Here is an 18,688-nt window from a genome sequence, read left to right as displayed (position 1 = left end):
AAACGTTCCTATATCGCCCGCCACAAGACGCCAAACTGACGAACTCAACCAGCCAGCAGACAGACGACAATCTTCTGGCCGCCGCCCAGTCACATGATTTGCTGCTTGATGGTTATTGGACCGTGACAGTGGAGATATTTTGTGTCTATCCCGTGGAGGCCATTTCTTGCATTTTTCAGCTTTTTGCTATCAAACTGGGAAATACCCTAAAACGATCGCTTTCATTAGTACTCACAACAAATGTAGTAACAGCAGCAGCAGCACAGTTGACTTGAAGAAACTTTCACAAGATAAATCGGGGATTTATCCATTTTATCAAACCATTCCTGCTGTCACACAGGGCCGACAGTCAATTTCTCATTTTACCCGTGACGCAGGTGTACAACATTTATCCCATAGACATTAATCGATCGTTTGACATCGATCAATCCATCCGCCCATCGTCTTCTTTTTTTTTTTTTTTTTTTTCCCCTCCTTCTCCTCCTCTTCTTCTTTTCCTCAGACTACTTTAATACAAACAAGAGTATCCCACCAGGGTGGGAGATGGGCCGAAGCAGCAGGTACTGCAATAGCTGCACAACCCTCAAACGAGCAGGCGCAAGCGCCTAGCGTCGTTCACCGTTCAAAAATCCGTTTAATCGAAGAGCAGTTCAATGAACTGCGTCCCAGGGATTAAACTGAGAAGAACAGATACTACACTTGATCTTAGCTCTTGAGAGCCGAGAAGCGATACCTCTAAATCTTCCCGGACTCTTTTTATTCTTCTCAAAATCCTCCTCGACCTCCAAACGTTCCTATATCGCCCGCCACAAGACGCCAAACTGACGAACTCAACCAGCCAGCAGACAGACGACAATCTTCTGGCCGCCGCCCAGTCACATGATTTGCTGCTTGATGGTTATTGGACCGTGACAGTGGAGATATTTTGTGTCTATCCCGTGGAGGCCATTTCTTGCATTTTTCAGCTTTTTGCTATCAAACTGGGAAATACCCTAAAACGATCGCTTTCATTAGTACTCACAACAAATGTAGTAACAGCAGCAGCAGCACAGTTGACTTGAAGAAACTTTCACAAGATAAATCGGGGATTTATCCATTTTATCAAACCATTCCTGCTGTCACACAGGGCCGACAGTCAATTTCTCATTTTACCCGTGACGCAGGTGTACAACATTTATCCCATAGACATTAATCGATCGTTTGACATCGATCAATCCATCCGCCCATCGTCTTCTTTTTTTTTTTTTTTTTTTTCCCCTCCTTCTCCTCCTCTTCTTCTTTTCCTCAGACTACTTTAATACAAACAAGAGTATCCCACCAGGGTGGGAGATGGGCCGAAGCAGCAGGTACTGCAATAGCTGCACAACCCTCAAACGAGCAGGCGCAAGCGCCTAGCGTCGTTCACCGTTCAAAAATCCGTTTAATCGAAGAGCAGTTCAATGAACTGCGTCCCAGGGATTAAACTGAGAAGAACAGATACTACACTTGATCTTAGCTCTTGAGAGCCGAGAAGCGATACCTCTAAATCTTCCCGGACTCTTTTTATTCTTCTCAAAATCCTCCTCGACCTCCAAACGTTCCTATATCGCCCGCCACAAGACGCCAAACTGACGAACTCAACCAGCCAGCAGACAGACGACAATCTTCTGGCCGCCGCCCAGTCACATGATTTGCTGCTTGATGGTTATTGGACCGTGACAGTGGAGATATTTTGTGTCTATCCCGTGGAGGCCATTTCTTGCATTTTTCAGCTTTTTGCTATCAAACTGGGAAATACCCTAAAACGATCGCTTTCATTAGTACTCACAACAAATGTAGTAACAGCAGCAGCAGCACAGTTGACTTGAAGAAACTTTCACAAGATAAATCGGGGATTTATCCATTTTATCAAACCATTCCTGCTGTCACACAGGGCCGACAGTCAATTTCTCATTTTACCCGTGACGCAGGTGTACAACATTTATCCCATAGACATTAATCGATCGTTTGACATCGATCAATCCATCCGCCCATCGTCTTCTTTTTTTTTTTTTTTTTTTTCCCCTCCTTCTCCTCCTCTTCTTCTTTTCCTCAGACTACTTTAATACAAACAAGAGTATCCCACCAGGGTGGGAGATGGGCCGAAGCAGCAGGTACTGCAATAGCTGCACAACCCTCAAACGAGCAGGCGCAAGCGCCTAGCGTCGTTCACCGTTCAAAAATCCGTTTAATCGAAGAGCAGTTCAATGAACTGCGTCCCAGGGATTAAACTGAGAAGAACAGATACTACACTTGATCTTAGCTCTTGAGAGCCGAGAAGCGATACCTCTAAATCTTCCCGGACTCTTTTTATTCTTCTCAAAATCCTCCTCGACCTCCAAACGTTCCTATATCGCCCGCCACAAGACGCCAAACTGACGAACTCAACCAGCCAGCAGACAGACGACAATCTTCTGGCCGCCGCCCAGTCACATGATTTGCTGCTTGATGGTTATTGGACCGTGACAGTGGAGATATTTTGTGTCTATCCCGTGGAGGCCATTTCTTGCATTTTTCAGCTTTTTGCTATCAAACTGGGAAATACCCTAAAACGATCGCTTTCATTAGTACTCACAACAAATGTAGTAACAGCAGCAGCAGCACAGTTGACTTGAAGAAACTTTCACAAGATAAATCGGGGATTTATCCATTTTATCAAACCATTCCTGCTGTCACACAGGGCCGACAGTCAATTTCTCATTTTACCCGTGACGCAGGTGTACAACATTTATCCCATAGACATTAATCGATCGTTTGACATCGATCAATCCATCCGCCCATCGTCTTCTTTTTTTTTTTTTTTTTTTTCCCCTCCTTCTCCTCCTCTTCTTCTTTTCCTCAGACTACTTTAATACAAACAAGAGTATCCCACCAGGGTGGGAGATGGGCCGAAGCAGCAGGTACTGCAATAGCTGCACAACCCTCAAACGAGCAGGCGCAAGCGCCTAGCGTCGTTCACCGTTCAAAAATCCGTTTAATCGAAGAGCAGTTCAATGAACTGCGTCCCAGGGATTAAACTGAGAAGAACAGATACTACACTTGATCTTAGCTCTTGAGAGCCGAGAAGCGATACCTCTAAATCTTCCCGGACTCTTTTTATTCTTCTCAAAATCCTCCTCGACCTCCAAACGTTCCTATATCGCCCGCCACAAGACGCCAAACTGACGAACTCAACCAGCCAGCAGACAGACGACAATCTTCTGGCCGCCGCCCAGTCACATGATTTGCTGCTTGATGGTTATTGGACCGTGACAGTGGAGATATTTTGTGTCTATCCCGTGGAGGCCATTTCTTGCATTTTTCAGCTTTTTGCTATCAAACTGGGAAATACCCTAAAACGATCGCTTTCATTAGTACTCACAACAAATGTAGTAACAGCAGCAGCAGCACAGTTGACTTGAAGAAACTTTCACAAGATAAATCGGGGATTTATCCATTTTATCAAACCATTCCTGCTGTCACACAGGGCCGACAGTCAATTTCTCATTTTACCCGTGACGCAGGTGTACAACATTTATCCCATAGACATTAATCGATCGTTTGACATCGATCAATCCATCCGCCCATCGTCTTCTTTTTTTTTTTTTTTTTTTTCCCCTCCTTCTCCTCCTCTTCTTCTTTTCCTCAGACTACTTTAATACAAACAAGAGTATCCCACCAGGGTGGGAGATGGGCCGAAGCAGCAGGTACTGCAATAGCTGCACAACCCTCAAACGAGCAGGCGCAAGCGCCTAGCGTCGTTCACCGTTCAAAAATCCGTTTAATCGAAGAGCAGTTCAATGAACTGCGTCCCAGGGATTAAACTGAGAAGAACAGATACTACACTTGATCTTAGCTCTTGAGAGCCGAGAAGCGATACCTCTAAATCTTCCCGGACTCTTTTTATTCTTCTCAAAATCCTCCTCGACCTCCAAACGTTCCTATATCGCCCGCCACAAGACGCCAAACTGACGAACTCAACCAGCCAGCAGACAGACGACAATCTTCTGGCCGCCGCCCAGTCACATGATTTGCTGCTTGATGGTTATTGGACCGTGACAGTGGAGATATTTTGTGTCTATCCCGTGGAGGCCATTTCTTGCATTTTTCAGCTTTTTGCTATCAAACTGGGAAATACCCTAAAACGATCGCTTTCATTAGTACTCACAACAAATGTAGTAACAGCAGCAGCAGCACAGTTGACTTGAAGAAACTTTCACAAGATAAATCGGGGATTTATCCATTTTATCAAACCATTCCTGCTGTCACACAGGGCCGACAGTCAATTTCTCATTTTACCCGTGACGCAGGTGTACAACATTTATCCCATAGACATTAATCGATCGTTTGACATCGATCAATCCATCCGCCCATCGTCTTCTTTTTTTTTTTTTTTTTTTTCCCCTCCTTCTCCTCCTCTTCTTCTTTTCCTCAGACTACTTTAATACAAACAAGAGTATCCCACCAGGGTGGGAGATGGGCCGAAGCAGCAGGTACTGCAATAGCTGCACAACCCTCAAACGAGCAGGCGCAAGCGCCTAGCGTCGTTCACCGTTCAAAAATCCGTTTAATCGAAGAGCAGTTCAATGAACTGCGTCCCAGGGATTAAACTGAGAAGAACAGATACTACACTTGATCTTAGCTCTTGAGAGCCGAGAAGCGATACCTCTAAATCTTCCCGGACTCTTTTTATTCTTCTCAAAATCCTCCTCGACCTCCAAACGTTCCTATATCGCCCGCCACAAGACGCCAAACTGACGAACTCAACCAGCCAGCAGACAGACGACAATCTTCTGGCCGCCGCCCAGTCACATGATTTGCTGCTTGATGGTTATTGGACCGTGACAGTGGAGATATTTTGTGTCTATCCCGTGGAGGCCATTTCTTGCATTTTTCAGCTTTTTGCTATCAAACTGGGAAATACCCTAAAACGATCGCTTTCATTAGTACTCACAACAAATGTAGTAACAGCAGCAGCAGCACAGTTGACTTGAAGAAACTTTCACAAGATAAATCGGGGATTTATCCATTTTATCAAACCATTCCTGCTGTCACACAGGGCCGACAGTCAATTTCTCATTTTACCCGTGACGCAGGTGTACAACATTTATCCCATAGACATTAATCGATCGTTTGACATCGATCAATCCATCCGCCCATCGTCTTCTTTTTTTTTTTTTTTTTTTTCCCCTCCTTCTCCTCCTCTTCTTCTTTTCCTCAGACTACTTTAATACAAACAAGAGTATCCCACCAGGGTGGGAGATGGGCCGAAGCAGCAGGTACTGCAATAGCTGCACAACCCTCAAACGAGCAGGCGCAAGCGCCTAGCGTCGTTCACCGTTCAAAAATCCGTTTAATCGAAGAGCAGTTCAATGAACTGCGTCCCAGGGATTAAACTGAGAAGAACAGATACTACACTTGATCTTAGCTCTTGAGAGCCGAGAAGCGATACCTCTAAATCTTCCCGGACTCTTTTTATTCTTCTCAAAATCCTCCTCGACCTCCAAACGTTCCTATATCGCCCGCCACAAGACGCCAAACTGACGAACTCAACCAGCCAGCAGACAGACGACAATCTTCTGGCCGCCGCCCAGTCACATGATTTGCTGCTTGATGGTTATTGGACCGTGACAGTGGAGATATTTTGTGTCTATCCCGTGGAGGCCATTTCTTGCATTTTTCAGCTTTTTGCTATCAAACTGGGAAATACCCTAAAACGATCGCTTTCATTAGTACTCACAACAAATGTAGTAACAGCAGCAGCAGCACAGTTGACTTGAAGAAACTTTCACAAGATAAATCGGGGATTTATCCATTTTATCAAACCATTCCTGCTGTCACACAGGGCCGACAGTCAATTTCTCATTTTACCCGTGACGCAGGTGTACAACATTTATCCCATAGACATTAATCGATCGTTTGACATCGATCAATCCATCCGCCCATCGTCTTCTTTTTTTTTTTTTTTTTTTTCCCCTCCTTCTCCTCCTCTTCTTCTTTTCCTCAGACTACTTTAATACAAACAAGAGTATCCCACCAGGGTGGGAGATGGGCCGAAGCAGCAGGTACTGCAATAGCTGCACAACCCTCAAACGAGCAGGCGCAAGCGCCTAGCGTCGTTCACCGTTCAAAAATCCGTTTAATCGAAGAGCAGTTCAATGAACTGCGTCCCAGGGATTAAACTGAGAAGAACAGATACTACACTTGATCTTAGCTCTTGAGAGCCGAGAAGCGATACCTCTAAATCTTCCCGGACTCTTTTTATTCTTCTCAAAATCCTCCTCGACCTCCAAACGTTCCTATATCGCCCGCCACAAGACGCCAAACTGACGAACTCAACCAGCCAGCAGACAGACGACAATCTTCTGGCCGCCGCCCAGTCACATGATTTGCTGCTTGATGGTTATTGGACCGTGACAGTGGAGATATTTTGTGTCTATCCCGTGGAGGCCATTTCTTGCATTTTTCAGCTTTTTGCTATCAAACTGGGAAATACCCTAAAACGATCGCTTTCATTAGTACTCACAACAAATGTAGTAACAGCAGCAGCAGCACAGTTGACTTGAAGAAACTTTCACAAGATAAATCGGGGATTTATCCATTTTATCAAACCATTCCTGCTGTCACACAGGGCCGACAGTCAATTTCTCATTTTACCCGTGACGCAGGTGTACAACATTTATCCCATAGACATTAATCGATCGTTTGACATCGATCAATCCATCCGCCCATCGTCTTCTTTTTTTTTTTTTTTTTTTTCCCCTCCTTCTCCTCCTCTTCTTCTTTTCCTCAGACTACTTTAATACAAACAAGAGTATCCCACCAGGGTGGGAGATGGGCCGAAGCAGCAGGTACTGCAATAGCTGCACAACCCTCAAACGAGCAGGCGCAAGCGCCTAGCGTCGTTCACCGTTCAAAAATCCGTTTAATCGAAGAGCAGTTCAATGAACTGCGTCCCAGGGATTAAACTGAGAAGAACAGATACTACACTTGATCTTAGCTCTTGAGAGCCGAGAAGCGATACCTCTAAATCTTCCCGGACTCTTTTTATTCTTCTCAAAATCCTCCTCGACCTCCAAACGTTCCTATATCGCCCGCCACAAGACGCCAAACTGACGAACTCAACCAGCCAGCAGACAGACGACAATCTTCTGGCCGCCGCCCAGTCACATGATTTGCTGCTTGATGGTTATTGGACCGTGACAGTGGAGATATTTTGTGTCTATCCCGTGGAGGCCATTTCTTGCATTTTTCAGCTTTTTGCTATCAAACTGGGAAATACCCTAAAACGATCGCTTTCATTAGTACTCACAACAAATGTAGTAACAGCAGCAGCAGCACAGTTGACTTGAAGAAACTTTCACAAGATAAATCGGGGATTTATCCATTTTATCAAACCATTCCTGCTGTCACACAGGGCCGACAGTCAATTTCTCATTTTACCCGTGACGCAGGTGTACAACATTTATCCCATAGACATTAATCGATCGTTTGACATCGATCAATCCATCCGCCCATCGTCTTCTTTTTTTTTTTTTTTTTTTTCCCCTCCTTCTCCTCCTCTTCTTCTTTTCCTCAGACTACTTTAATACAAACAAGAGTATCCCACCAGGGTGGGAGATGGGCCGAAGCAGCAGGTACTGCAATAGCTGCACAACCCTCAAACGAGCAGGCGCAAGCGCCTAGCGTCGTTCACCGTTCAAAAATCCGTTTAATCGAAGAGCAGTTCAATGAACTGCGTCCCAGGGATTAAACTGAGAAGAACAGATACTACACTTGATCTTAGCTCTTGAGAGCCGAGAAGCGATACCTCTAAATCTTCCCGGACTCTTTTTATTCTTCTCAAAATCCTCCTCGACCTCCAAACGTTCCTATATCGCCCGCCACAAGACGCCAAACTGACGAACTCAACCAGCCAGCAGACAGACGACAATCTTCTGGCCGCCGCCCAGTCACATGATTTGCTGCTTGATGGTTATTGGACCGTGACAGTGGAGATATTTTGTGTCTATCCCGTGGAGGCCATTTCTTGCATTTTTCAGCTTTTTGCTATCAAACTGGGAAATACCCTAAAACGATCGCTTTCATTAGTACTCACAACAAATGTAGTAACAGCAGCAGCAGCACAGTTGACTTGAAGAAACTTTCACAAGATAAATCGGGGATTTATCCATTTTATCAAACCATTCCTGCTGTCACACAGGGCCGACAGTCAATTTCTCATTTTACCCGTGACGCAGGTGTACAACATTTATCCCATAGACATTAATCGATCGTTTGACATCGATCAATCCATCCGCCCATCGTCTTCTTTTTTTTTTTTTTTTTTTTCCCCTCCTTCTCCTCCTCTTCTTCTTTTCCTCAGACTACTTTAATACAAACAAGAGTATCCCACCAGGGTGGGAGATGGGCCGAAGCAGCAGGTACTGCAATAGCTGCACAACCCTCAAACGAGCAGGCGCAAGCGCCTAGCGTCGTTCACCGTTCAAAAATCCGTTTAATCGAAGAGCAGTTCAATGAACTGCGTCCCAGGGATTAAACTGAGAAGAACAGATACTACACTTGATCTTAGCTCTTGAGAGCCGAGAAGCGATACCTCTAAATCTTCCCGGACTCTTTTTATTCTTCTCAAAATCCTCCTCGACCTCCAAACGTTCCTATATCGCCCGCCACAAGACGCCAAACTGACGAACTCAACCAGCCAGCAGACAGACGACAATCTTCTGGCCGCCGCCCAGTCACATGATTTGCTGCTTGATGGTTATTGGACCGTGACAGTGGAGATATTTTGTGTCTATCCCGTGGAGGCCATTTCTTGCATTTTTCAGCTTTTTGCTATCAAACTGGGAAATACCCTAAAACGATCGCTTTCATTAGTACTCACAACAAATGTAGTAACAGCAGCAGCAGCACAGTTGACTTGAAGAAACTTTCACAAGATAAATCGGGGATTTATCCATTTTATCAAACCATTCCTGCTGTCACACAGGGCCGACAGTCAATTTCTCATTTTACCCGTGACGCAGGTGTACAACATTTATCCCATAGACATTAATCGATCGTTTGACATCGATCAATCCATCCGCCCATCGTCTTCTTTTTTTTTTTTTTTTTTTTCCCCTCCTTCTCCTCCTCTTCTTCTTTTCCTCAGACTACTTTAATACAAACAAGAGTATCCCACCAGGGTGGGAGATGGGCCGAAGCAGCAGGTACTGCAATAGCTGCACAACCCTCAAACGAGCAGGCGCAAGCGCCTAGCGTCGTTCACCGTTCAAAAATCCGTTTAATCGAAGAGCAGTTCAATGAACTGCGTCCCAGGGATTAAACTGAGAAGAACAGATACTACACTTGATCTTAGCTCTTGAGAGCCGAGAAGCGATACCTCTAAATCTTCCCGGACTCTTTTTATTCTTCTCAAAATCCTCCTCGACCTCCAAACGTTCCTATATCGCCCGCCACAAGACGCCAAACTGACGAACTCAACCAGCCAGCAGACAGACGACAATCTTCTGGCCGCCGCCCAGTCACATGATTTGCTGCTTGATGGTTATTGGACCGTGACAGTGGAGATATTTTGTGTCTATCCCGTGGAGGCCATTTCTTGCATTTTTCAGCTTTTTGCTATCAAACTGGGAAATACCCTAAAACGATCGCTTTCATTAGTACTCACAACAAATGTAGTAACAGCAGCAGCAGCACAGTTGACTTGAAGAAACTTTCACAAGATAAATCGGGGATTTATCCATTTTATCAAACCATTCCTGCTGTCACACAGGGCCGACAGTCAATTTCTCATTTTACCCGTGACGCAGGTGTACAACATTTATCCCATAGACATTAATCGATCGTTTGACATCGATCAATCCATCCGCCCATCGTCTTCTTTTTTTTTTTTTTTTTTTTCCCCTCCTTCTCCTCCTCTTCTTCTTTTCCTCAGACTACTTTAATACAAACAAGAGTATCCCACCAGGGTGGGAGATGGGCCGAAGCAGCAGGTACTGCAATAGCTGCACAACCCTCAAACGAGCAGGCGCAAGCGCCTAGCGTCGTTCACCGTTCAAAAATCCGTTTAATCGAAGAGCAGTTCAATGAACTGCGTCCCAGGGATTAAACTGAGAAGAACAGATACTACACTTGATCTTAGCTCTTGAGAGCCGAGAAGCGATACCTCTAAATCTTCCCGGACTCTTTTTATTCTTCTCAAAATCCTCCTCGACCTCCAAACGTTCCTATATCGCCCGCCACAAGACGCCAAACTGACGAACTCAACCAGCCAGCAGACAGACGACAATCTTCTGGCCGCCGCCCAGTCACATGATTTGCTGCTTGATGGTTATTGGACCGTGACAGTGGAGATATTTTGTGTCTATCCCGTGGAGGCCATTTCTTGCATTTTTCAGCTTTTTGCTATCAAACTGGGAAATACCCTAAAACGATCGCTTTCATTAGTACTCACAACAAATGTAGTAACAGCAGCAGCAGCACAGTTGACTTGAAGAAACTTTCACAAGATAAATCGGGGATTTATCCATTTTATCAAACCATTCCTGCTGTCACACAGGGCCGACAGTCAATTTCTCATTTTACCCGTGACGCAGGTGTACAACATTTATCCCATAGACATTAATCGATCGTTTGACATCGATCAATCCATCCGCCCATCGTCTTCTTTTTTTTTTTTTTTTTTTTCCCCTCCTTCTCCTCCTCTTCTTCTTTTCCTCAGACTACTTTAATACAAACAAGAGTATCCCACCAGGGTGGGAGATGGGCCGAAGCAGCAGGTACTGCAATAGCTGCACAACCCTCAAACGAGCAGGCGCAAGCGCCTAGCGTCGTTCACCGTTCAAAAATCCGTTTAATCGAAGAGCAGTTCAATGAACTGCGTCCCAGGGATTAAACTGAGAAGAACAGATACTACACTTGATCTTAGCTCTTGAGAGCCGAGAAGCGATACCTCTAAATCTTCCCGGACTCTTTTTATTCTTCTCAAAATCCTCCTCGACCTCCAAACGTTCCTATATCGCCCGCCACAAGACGCCAAACTGACGAACTCAACCAGCCAGCAGACAGACGACAATCTTCTGGCCGCCGCCCAGTCACATGATTTGCTGCTTGATGGTTATTGGACCGTGACAGTGGAGATATTTTGTGTCTATCCCGTGGAGGCCATTTCTTGCATTTTTCAGCTTTTTGCTATCAAACTGGGAAATACCCTAAAACGATCGCTTTCATTAGTACTCACAACAAATGTAGTAACAGCAGCAGCAGCACAGTTGACTTGAAGAAACTTTCACAAGATAAATCGGGGATTTATCCATTTTATCAAACCATTCCTGCTGTCACACAGGGCCGACAGTCAATTTCTCATTTTACCCGTGACGCAGGTGTACAACATTTATCCCATAGACATTAATCGATCGTTTGACATCGATCAATCCATCCGCCCATCGTCTTCTTTTTTTTTTTTTTTTTTTTCCCCTCCTTCTCCTCCTCTTCTTCTTTTCCTCAGACTACTTTAATACAAACAAGAGTATCCCACCAGGGTGGGAGATGGGCCGAAGCAGCAGGTACTGCAATAGCTGCACAACCCTCAAACGAGCAGGCGCAAGCGCCTAGCGTCGTTCACCGTTCAAAAATCCGTTTAATCGAAGAGCAGTTCAATGAACTGCGTCCCAGGGATTAAACTGAGAAGAACAGATACTACACTTTTTTTTTTTTTTCTTTTATTTCAACGATATTAAAATTCCAAATAAGAAGAAAGAAATACAAGTAGTTTCGATCGATGATGTAGAACATATGTCCATGCGTTATAGTAATAATGGGGCAATCACATATTCGATAATACAGTTTTATCCAATTGAATAATACAAAATCAGAATAGTTATTTTTAATTGTATGATATACACAGAAAATGTATGAATTAATAAGAGATCAGATTAGGGGAATTTCAAAAAAGCCGGTACAATTTTGAGAATCCAGTTTCCACAGAAAATAAAATGTATACATATGAGTAATACATATAAAGGTGAGTAAAATTCGAAATTTATCAATTTTCAAGTAAGGTTGGGACAGTGGGGAGTTAATTTATCGATAAGTTTCGTTTTAAAGAAATAAAACGCAATAAAATTGGACAAAGTTATTTCGAATTATATGAATTTTCCAAGAGTTTATGAAGTATGTCAAAATAGCCGGTACAGTAGTTTTAGGCAGGTTAGCATATATATATATATATATTGACACATACAATTATGAATAAAAAACAGATATTTTAGTAGTTTACCACGGTGGGGTTAAATGTTTCATGTTAATGAACATGTTTGATAAGATAAAACAAATTTTTTGACCAGTTTTTCCCAGGATGTAGGTTGTGGTAGAGGATTATGATATTGGTGTAGGCCAAGCATAGTGATGTTTCACACATACAATTTGGATTAAAAAAAACAGATATATGAGTAGTTTACCATGATGGGGTTGCATGTTTCATGTTCAAGAACATGTTTGATAAGATGAACAGGAGTTGTTGACCAGTTTTTTCCAGGTAATAGGTTGTGGTAGATGATTTTGATATTGATGGATTTCAAGCGTGGTGTTGTTTCAGCAAAGTGGATAAAAACATCAATGGAGATGGATATTTTCATCATGGATTATTTCAGGATATGCAGAGCAATGTTGAATTGTTGTAAAATCCATAAAGATGATTGAGAAGTTGTTGAACAGGATGATTTCCAGGTTTCAGGTATTGACAATAAGTATTGTATAAATTTAAGTTTCATCATTTTGATGAAGGTAGAAATAAAAAAACAGGGGTTATGTAGTTATGGTACATAATTGAGTATATAGGGTGCATTGTTAATAAGGTAGGATATATAGTAACATAAACTGATATAAAAACAGATGATAAATCATTAAAGTTAGTGTAGAGATAAGGTATCGTAACACAAAAACATGGCGATATGTGTGGGTCGTTACAAGTAAAGTGAGAAACAGATTAAATTTGGTGAGCCGGTGAGTGACATAGTAACAGTTAAGCTATATTAGAAACATTCATAGTAGTTAAGGTTAAATGGATGAGAAAAATTAAAAAACAATAGTACAATCTTCTGGTGTAGACTTGTGGCTTCATCTTTTCATTCGTAGATCATTTTGAATTTTGTTCTGGTTTTCCAAAGGATGTTATTGATAGTGAGGGTTTTGTCTGTGCAGTAGGAGTTTTTTTCATCAAGTGATTCTTTGTATGAGATAAGATTTGACTTAAAGATGTTGAGATATTGTAGAATTTTGACTTTTTCAGCAGTTGGTCGTTGGAATTTGTTGTAAAATAATAACTCTCTGTCAAAGGTGATATTCGTCGAGAACCAATGTAGAATGTCGGATTTAATTTGCCTGAGGATTTCTTGAATTATTGGACAGTCCAGTATTAGGTGGTTAATGTCGTCATGAATTGATTTACAGAATTTGCAGTTGGTTATTCTAATCTGTTGTTGGGGGGTAGTGAAGAGTCTTTGTTTTTTATAAAAGGAGCCCCATAGGAAGCCTTGATGGGCAATCAAATAAGAATGACTTCTTATTTTGAGAGAGGGTGACCATCCAGTCATATTTTTTAAAGTGGTGAGATTCCAAGAAATCATCTGTTGTTTGTGATTGTGGATAAGTGACGGAGTAGAGTGTTTGTTTAGATATAGACGGTATAGGCTCCCTTGAGTTTGTTCTGCCAGAAGAAAATCCTTGTTGTTGATGCTGAGTAGGTCATAAATTTTCAGAGTCTTTTCCCAGGTGCGATTTGGGGTGGGCCGGTATCTAATTGAATTTGAGTACAGGTTTGGTGCTATTTTCATTAATTTTGTTCCAATGTTGTATTTGGCCCAACATGCGAAGAAACTATTTTCGGTGTTTTCCAATAATATTCTTTTCATTTTATAGAGAAAAGTGGAGTGTATTCGGGATGTAACATGGAGAATTTGGAGACCTCCTTCATTGAAGGGGGCGATGAGTTTTTTTCTTGCCAAGGGTTCCAATTTTCTGGGATACCAGAGAAACTTGAAGATGAGGTTGGTGAGTTGGTTGCAAATTTTTATTGGCGGTAGGAAAAGGGTCGCGGTTCTGATAATGTGGGGTAGAAACAGGGCGTTTATTAAATACTTTCTTCCCAGAATGGACAAACGTCTCATTTTGTGCAGATTGTTGAGTTTTTTTATTGTAAGTAGTGCTTTTTCCCAGTTTACGGTAGCATCGTCATCGGAGTGTGAGAAAGTCGTTCCAAGTATTTTCATGTTAGTGGTGATCGGGATATTGGGAAAATGCTGATTTATCTGGTTTTGTAGAAGAGGAGTTGAGACGAAAAATGCAGATTTAGCTTCATTTAATTTGAGTCCGGAAAATTTGCTGAATTCATTTATGATTAGGAGAGCGTTGGATATGGTTGGTATGTCCTTAGCCAGGAGAATGGTGTCGTCGGCGTACTGCTGCAGACTGAGGGAAGTAGATCTGATATTCGGGCAATTGAGGTGAGAGCTATTTGAGATTTTGTGTGCTAAAACGTTTGTTACTATGGTAAAAATAAGCATACTCAGGGGGCATCCCTGTCGGACGCCGCAGGAGATTGGTATCTCTTGAGAAAGGCCTTGAGTAGTTTGGATGAAAGCAAGCGGCTGGTCATAAATTATTTTAATCCAGTTGACTATGGTGCTAGGTAAATTCAATTTATTGAGAAGTCGAATAATAAAGTTGTGATTCACTTTATCGAAGGCTTTGGTGAAATCTAGTTTTAAAATTGCCAGTCCGTCTTGATTGTCATTTTCTTGTTGCAGGGCCGCCTGGATGTTGAGAAGGATGGTTTCCAGGGATCTGCCAGGAATTCCGCATTGCTGAGAGGAGGAAATGAGGTGGGTGACGATTGGTGTTATTCTATTTTTGAGAATGATGCTGAGGATTTTATAGTCCATATTTAAGATCGAAATAGGTCTCCAATTTTTAATTAAAAGGTTATTGCCTGATTTTGGGATAAGTCTAATGAATGCAGATCTCTGAGAGTGGGTGAGCTGGGATTGGAAATAACAATTGTTGAAGATTTCTTGGAGCAGTGGCGAAAGCAGGTGTGAGAATCTCTGATAAAAACTGGCTGTGAGACCGTCCAGACCAGGTGCGGAATGTTTATTAAGTTGTTGTATAGCTGCTTTTATTTCAGCTATGTCGATGAAGGGCGAGAGATCATTGTGAGGATTGGATTCAATTGAGGGAAGGTTGTTCAGGTATTGAGAAAGTTCTTCATCTGTTTTACTTATTTCGGTGGGTTCGGTTTTCCAGAGTTGGGAATAGAATTGGTGAATGGTTTGCTGAATGGTGATGGGGTTATTTGTTATTGTGCTGTCATTTTCTTCATCCAGCTGCAATTTGTTTATGTTGAGTTTTTTTTGGTGTTTACCTTCGAATACTTTAAATATTCTTGAAGGATCTTCTTTGTCCGTGACTGTTTTCATTCTTGATCGTATTCTTTCACCTTGTTGCTGTTGCTCTTGAATGTTTTGAATTTTCTTTTTTAAACTTAGAATTTCCAGATTTTTGTCCGGGGTGAGGTGTTCATTGAGTGATTCTAATTGGTACTGATAGTTTTTTAATAGATTTTGGGTTTTGCGCTTTTTCTTACTTGCTAAAAGAATAATAGATCTTCTGAGGCTTGTTTTGAATAGTTCCCACCATTTTAGTGGATCGAGAGAGCGGAGGGGCTTTTTGGCGAGGCTTCGTATAGTATCGTCAATTTGATTGCCAAATTGTGTGTCTTGAAGAAGGGAGTCGTTGAGTTTCCAGTATGTCCTGCCGTGCTGATGATCGGGTCGTGGAAGAGTTGTCTGAAGAGATATTAAATTGCCGAATGAATGGTCGGAGAAGTGTGCAGTTGAAATGTAAGTGGATTTTGTTATTTTGGCTGTCAGGGCACTGTTGGAGTATATTCTATCAATTCTTGTACTGGCTTTAGCTGTGATGTAAGAGAAGCTTCTTTGGTTTGGATGCAGATAGCGGAAGGCGTCGTTAAGGTCAAACAATTTGAGATATTCTATCATTTTTTTATGGTCATTTCTGATGTGAATTTTATTGACTGAATCTTTGATGTCTAGAACTAGATTGAAGTCTCCCAGCCATAAAGTGTCGTCACGTGGAGTGGTGGTGAGGTGTTGATAAATATGTTCAAGTTGAAGAATTCTTGCAGAGGATGAGGAGGAGGAGGTTCCGGAGGTTAGGTATGAGTTTATAATGATGACCGTTCTATTGTTGATGATTAGTTTTATAAGATGCGATCGATGTTCGGTGATGATGGTGTGATCTTTAACAAAAGGTAGGATATGGTTCGATATGATGAGAGCTGTTCCGGATTTGAAATATTTGTCCTTGGAGTTGGTATCTGGTGCGTTGGTGAAGGATGTCAAATTGTTTTCTTTTTGCCAGTGGAGAAGTTGTTTCGGGTTGATTCTATGGGCTTCTTGGATTGCCAAAATGTCAATTTTATGATCACGCATAAAGGAGGGGATATGTCGGAGAGATCTGGTGAGGCCGTTGCAGTTTATGGTAGCTATAATTAAGGATTTGTTTATTTTTTTATCAGTCTCCATTGGGTTTCGTATGGTATAGCTTGTTTTGGTCAGAGCGTTTAATGGCGTTTTCCTTTTGGTTTATTGGCTTGCTTGTTTTTTGCGTTATTTTTTTTTGAGGTTGCAGGAGGAGGAGTAGTGAAGCAAAGCTTTTGTTCGAGTCCTTTCAGTCGCTTTTCTGCATCGGATGCGTCCAGTGACGAGACGGTCACGAAGTCAGAAGAGCCGCAGGATTCCTCTGAGGTTGACGGGACTTGGGAATCTGAGACAACAATGGGCGTGGGGACTTGATCTTTGTCAGCTGAGGAGTCTGTCTTGGTCTGCCTCGAAGAGGGGGCATCAGATTCCTCAATCGTTGGAGGGTCTTCAGGAGGGCTGAGATGCTCAGTCGGAGTGGTGGATGGTAGCGCGGTTTCATTTAGAGTTGGTTTTTGACGACCCCACGTTGAGTTTGCAGGGAGGGCAGATTTGTTGTTGGAAGAAGGTGGGTTTTTATTTTTTCTTTTATTACAATTCTGTATGAGGTGGCCAAAGTTCCTACAGTAGGCGCATTTACGGATCGGAGCTCCCGGTAGGGATACTGAAACCGGTTGACAATTGATGATGATTTGTTTAGGGAGGATGTCCTCATTGAGTTTGTCAATCTGGAGATGCAGGTATTCGTTATGGAATTGGGGAAATTCTTTATGGGAGCCGAACTTGAAACGTCGCAGAACGCCCCAGTGTTGGGAACGTACCAGATGTTCAATCTCCTGATCAGGGATGTCCAGCGGGACTGGGTAGAGGGTGATAGTAGCTGGTGGGGGAACTGGTTCATCAACCCACATGTGAATCGGTGTACCATTTTTAGGCACAATTGGTTGCCTTTGCGAATAAGTATTTATCATTTTCTTGATGGCGCGTTTAGAGGCGTCATCAGCTTTGAATGTAATAGCAAAAATTTTTTCTTTGTGATCGGATTGTGTCATACCGAATATGTTGTTTGAGATTGAATGAAATGGTCCTTCATCAATAAAAAATTCCATGAATGAGGAGATGTCAAAATTTTCTGAAATTTCGTTGGTGTCGAAGTGACACAGTAAGGTTCGTGTTTGTTTAAAAAACACCATTGTAATTACGAGGACGTATTAGTAACACGTCAAGGTGGGGAGAACAGAGTAAAACGGTAATAAAGAGGACCCCGACACAAGTTTAGAAAAATAAAAGCCGGTTACCATAGAATATAATGGGGGAATCCCAATTCGGGTGAGAACGCGTGGTTGGCTGAAAATAGCCTAGAAATGCGCTAAAAATAGTCAAAAACACAATAAAACAACAATATTCAGTACTTTTGACCACGGAATTAAGTTCCGTGACCTAAAAACTATAAAAAATAATAAAAAGTAGCGCTGAAAAGCGCTGTTTACGAGCGTAAATAGGGTTGCCACTCGGGCTTAGCCTACTGAGCATGAAAATTCAGACAAATACGATTATCAGCGGTTATATTAAAAAGTAAGCAAAGTGTAAGTGTAAAAGTTATAGATAACTACTTTATAAACAATTTGAAACACTCACCGACCCTTTAAACCGGCTAAAACCGGAGTAAATGCCAAAACAAGATCAAGGACCTGCGGAGCTCAAAAAATGCGTCCGAACCCGTCAGATACTACACTTGATCTTAGCTCTTGAGAGCCGAGAAGCGATACCTCTAAATCTTCCCGGACTCTTTTTATTCTTCTCAAAATCCTCCTCGACCTCCAAACGTTCCTATATCGCCCGCCACAAGACGCCAAACTGACGAACTCAACCAGCCAGCAGACAGACGACAATCTTCTGGCCGCCGCCCAGTCACATGATTTGCTGCTTGATGGTTATTGGACCGTGACAGTGGAGATATTTTGTGTCTATCCCGTGGAGGCCATTTCTTGCATTTTTCAGCTTTTTGCTATCAAACTGGGAAATACCCTAAAACGATCGCTTTCATTAGTACTCACAACAAATGTAGTAACAGCAGCAGCAGCACAGTTGACTTGAAGAAACTTTCACAAGATAAATCGGGGATTTATCCATTTTATCAAACCATTCCTGCTGTCACACAGGGCCGACAGTCAATTTCTCATTTTACCCGT

At 42.5% G+C, this 18,688-nt stretch overlaps 1 protein-coding gene, 14 non-coding genes and 1 pseudogene across 41 annotated transcripts; 1 reads left to right on the top strand and 15 right to left on the bottom strand.

Annotated features, from left to right (window-relative positions):
• Positions 1 to 538: 538 nt before the first annotated feature.
• On the bottom strand, positions 539 to 731 carry LOC143457664 (U2 spliceosomal RNA). The gene has a single exon (XR_013117350.1). It is a non-coding gene; the product is annotated as a U2 spliceosomal RNA (small nuclear RNA).
• Positions 732 to 1,324: 593 nt separating this feature from the next.
• Positions 1,325 to 1,517, bottom strand: LOC143457663 (U2 spliceosomal RNA). The gene has a single exon (XR_013117349.1). It is a non-coding gene; the product is annotated as a U2 spliceosomal RNA (small nuclear RNA).
• Positions 1,518 to 2,110: 593 nt separating this feature from the next.
• LOC143457662 (U2 spliceosomal RNA) lies at positions 2,111 to 2,303 on the bottom strand. Its single transcript, XR_013117348.1, has one exon. It is a non-coding gene; the product is annotated as a U2 spliceosomal RNA (small nuclear RNA).
• A 593-nt stretch (positions 2,304 to 2,896) lies between these two features.
• LOC143457660 (U2 spliceosomal RNA) lies at positions 2,897 to 3,089 on the bottom strand. The gene has a single exon (XR_013117346.1). It is a non-coding gene; the product is annotated as a U2 spliceosomal RNA (small nuclear RNA).
• Positions 3,090 to 3,682: 593 nt separating this feature from the next.
• On the bottom strand, positions 3,683 to 3,875 carry LOC143457659 (U2 spliceosomal RNA). The gene has a single exon (XR_013117345.1). It is a non-coding gene; the product is annotated as a U2 spliceosomal RNA (small nuclear RNA).
• Positions 3,876 to 4,468: 593 nt separating this feature from the next.
• LOC143457658 (U2 spliceosomal RNA) lies at positions 4,469 to 4,661 on the bottom strand. Its single transcript, XR_013117344.1, has one exon. It is a non-coding gene; the product is annotated as a U2 spliceosomal RNA (small nuclear RNA).
• Positions 4,662 to 5,254: 593 nt separating this feature from the next.
• Positions 5,255 to 5,447, bottom strand: LOC143457657 (U2 spliceosomal RNA). The gene has a single exon (XR_013117343.1). It is a non-coding gene; the product is annotated as a U2 spliceosomal RNA (small nuclear RNA).
• A 593-nt stretch (positions 5,448 to 6,040) lies between these two features.
• On the bottom strand, positions 6,041 to 6,233 carry LOC143457656 (U2 spliceosomal RNA). The gene has a single exon (XR_013117342.1). It is a non-coding gene; the product is annotated as a U2 spliceosomal RNA (small nuclear RNA).
• Positions 6,234 to 6,826: 593 nt separating this feature from the next.
• Positions 6,827 to 7,019, bottom strand: LOC143457655 (U2 spliceosomal RNA). Its single transcript, XR_013117341.1, has one exon. It is a non-coding gene; the product is annotated as a U2 spliceosomal RNA (small nuclear RNA).
• A 593-nt stretch (positions 7,020 to 7,612) lies between these two features.
• On the bottom strand, positions 7,613 to 7,805 carry LOC143457654 (U2 spliceosomal RNA). Its single transcript, XR_013117340.1, has one exon. It is a non-coding gene; the product is annotated as a U2 spliceosomal RNA (small nuclear RNA).
• Positions 7,806 to 8,398: 593 nt separating this feature from the next.
• Positions 8,399 to 8,591, bottom strand: LOC143457653 (U2 spliceosomal RNA). The gene has a single exon (XR_013117339.1). It is a non-coding gene; the product is annotated as a U2 spliceosomal RNA (small nuclear RNA).
• A 593-nt stretch (positions 8,592 to 9,184) lies between these two features.
• On the bottom strand, positions 9,185 to 9,377 carry LOC143457652 (U2 spliceosomal RNA). The gene has a single exon (XR_013117338.1). It is a non-coding gene; the product is annotated as a U2 spliceosomal RNA (small nuclear RNA).
• A 593-nt stretch (positions 9,378 to 9,970) lies between these two features.
• On the bottom strand, positions 9,971 to 10,163 carry LOC143457651 (U2 spliceosomal RNA). The gene has a single exon (XR_013117337.1). It is a non-coding gene; the product is annotated as a U2 spliceosomal RNA (small nuclear RNA).
• Positions 10,164 to 10,756: 593 nt separating this feature from the next.
• Positions 10,757 to 10,949, bottom strand: LOC143457649 (U2 spliceosomal RNA). Its single transcript, XR_013117335.1, has one exon. It is a non-coding gene; the product is annotated as a U2 spliceosomal RNA (small nuclear RNA).
• A 593-nt stretch (positions 10,950 to 11,542) lies between these two features.
• On the bottom strand, positions 11,543 to 11,762 carry LOC143457896 (U2 spliceosomal RNA; annotated as a pseudogene).
• Positions 11,763 to 12,212: 450 nt separating this feature from the next.
• Positions 12,213 to 17,608, top strand: LOC143451577 (uncharacterized). 27 transcript variants are annotated; one of them, XM_076952249.1, is made up of 12 exons: positions 12,217 to 12,733; positions 13,918 to 14,049; positions 14,400 to 14,501; positions 14,568 to 14,686; positions 14,805 to 14,879; positions 15,017 to 15,089; positions 15,167 to 15,245; positions 15,699 to 15,896; positions 15,971 to 16,028; positions 16,110 to 16,232; positions 16,328 to 17,064; positions 17,197 to 17,608. In XM_076952249.1, the coding sequence occupies exons 1-5, from the start codon at positions 12,692 to 12,694 to the stop codon at positions 14,863 to 14,865; spliced, it is 456 nt and encodes a 151-aa protein (XP_076808364.1). In that variant the 5' UTR covers positions 12,217 to 12,691; the 3' UTR covers positions 14,866 to 14,879; positions 15,017 to 15,089; positions 15,167 to 15,245; positions 15,699 to 15,896; positions 15,971 to 16,028; positions 16,110 to 16,232; positions 16,328 to 17,064; positions 17,197 to 17,608. The 27 variants fall into 27 exon arrangements, with proteins under 27 accessions (XP_076808366.1, XP_076808361.1, XP_076808364.1 ...); XM_076952248.1 differs by having other exon boundaries at positions 12,224 to 12,733; positions 15,017 to 15,245; positions 16,110 to 16,227; positions 16,438 to 16,536; positions 16,708 to 17,064; XM_076952247.1 differs by having other exon boundaries at positions 12,224 to 12,733; positions 15,017 to 15,245; positions 16,438 to 16,536; positions 16,708 to 17,064.
• Positions 17,609 to 18,688: the final 1,080 nt, after the last annotated feature.

This window comes from Clavelina lepadiformis, chromosome 4 (assembly GCF_947623445.1).
Source record: "Clavelina lepadiformis chromosome 4, kaClaLepa1.1, whole genome shotgun sequence".
Classification (NCBI taxonomy): Eukaryota; Metazoa; Chordata; class Ascidiacea; order Aplousobranchia; family Clavelinidae; genus Clavelina; species Clavelina lepadiformis.
This window is presented reverse-complemented; position numbering and strand designations above follow the sequence as displayed.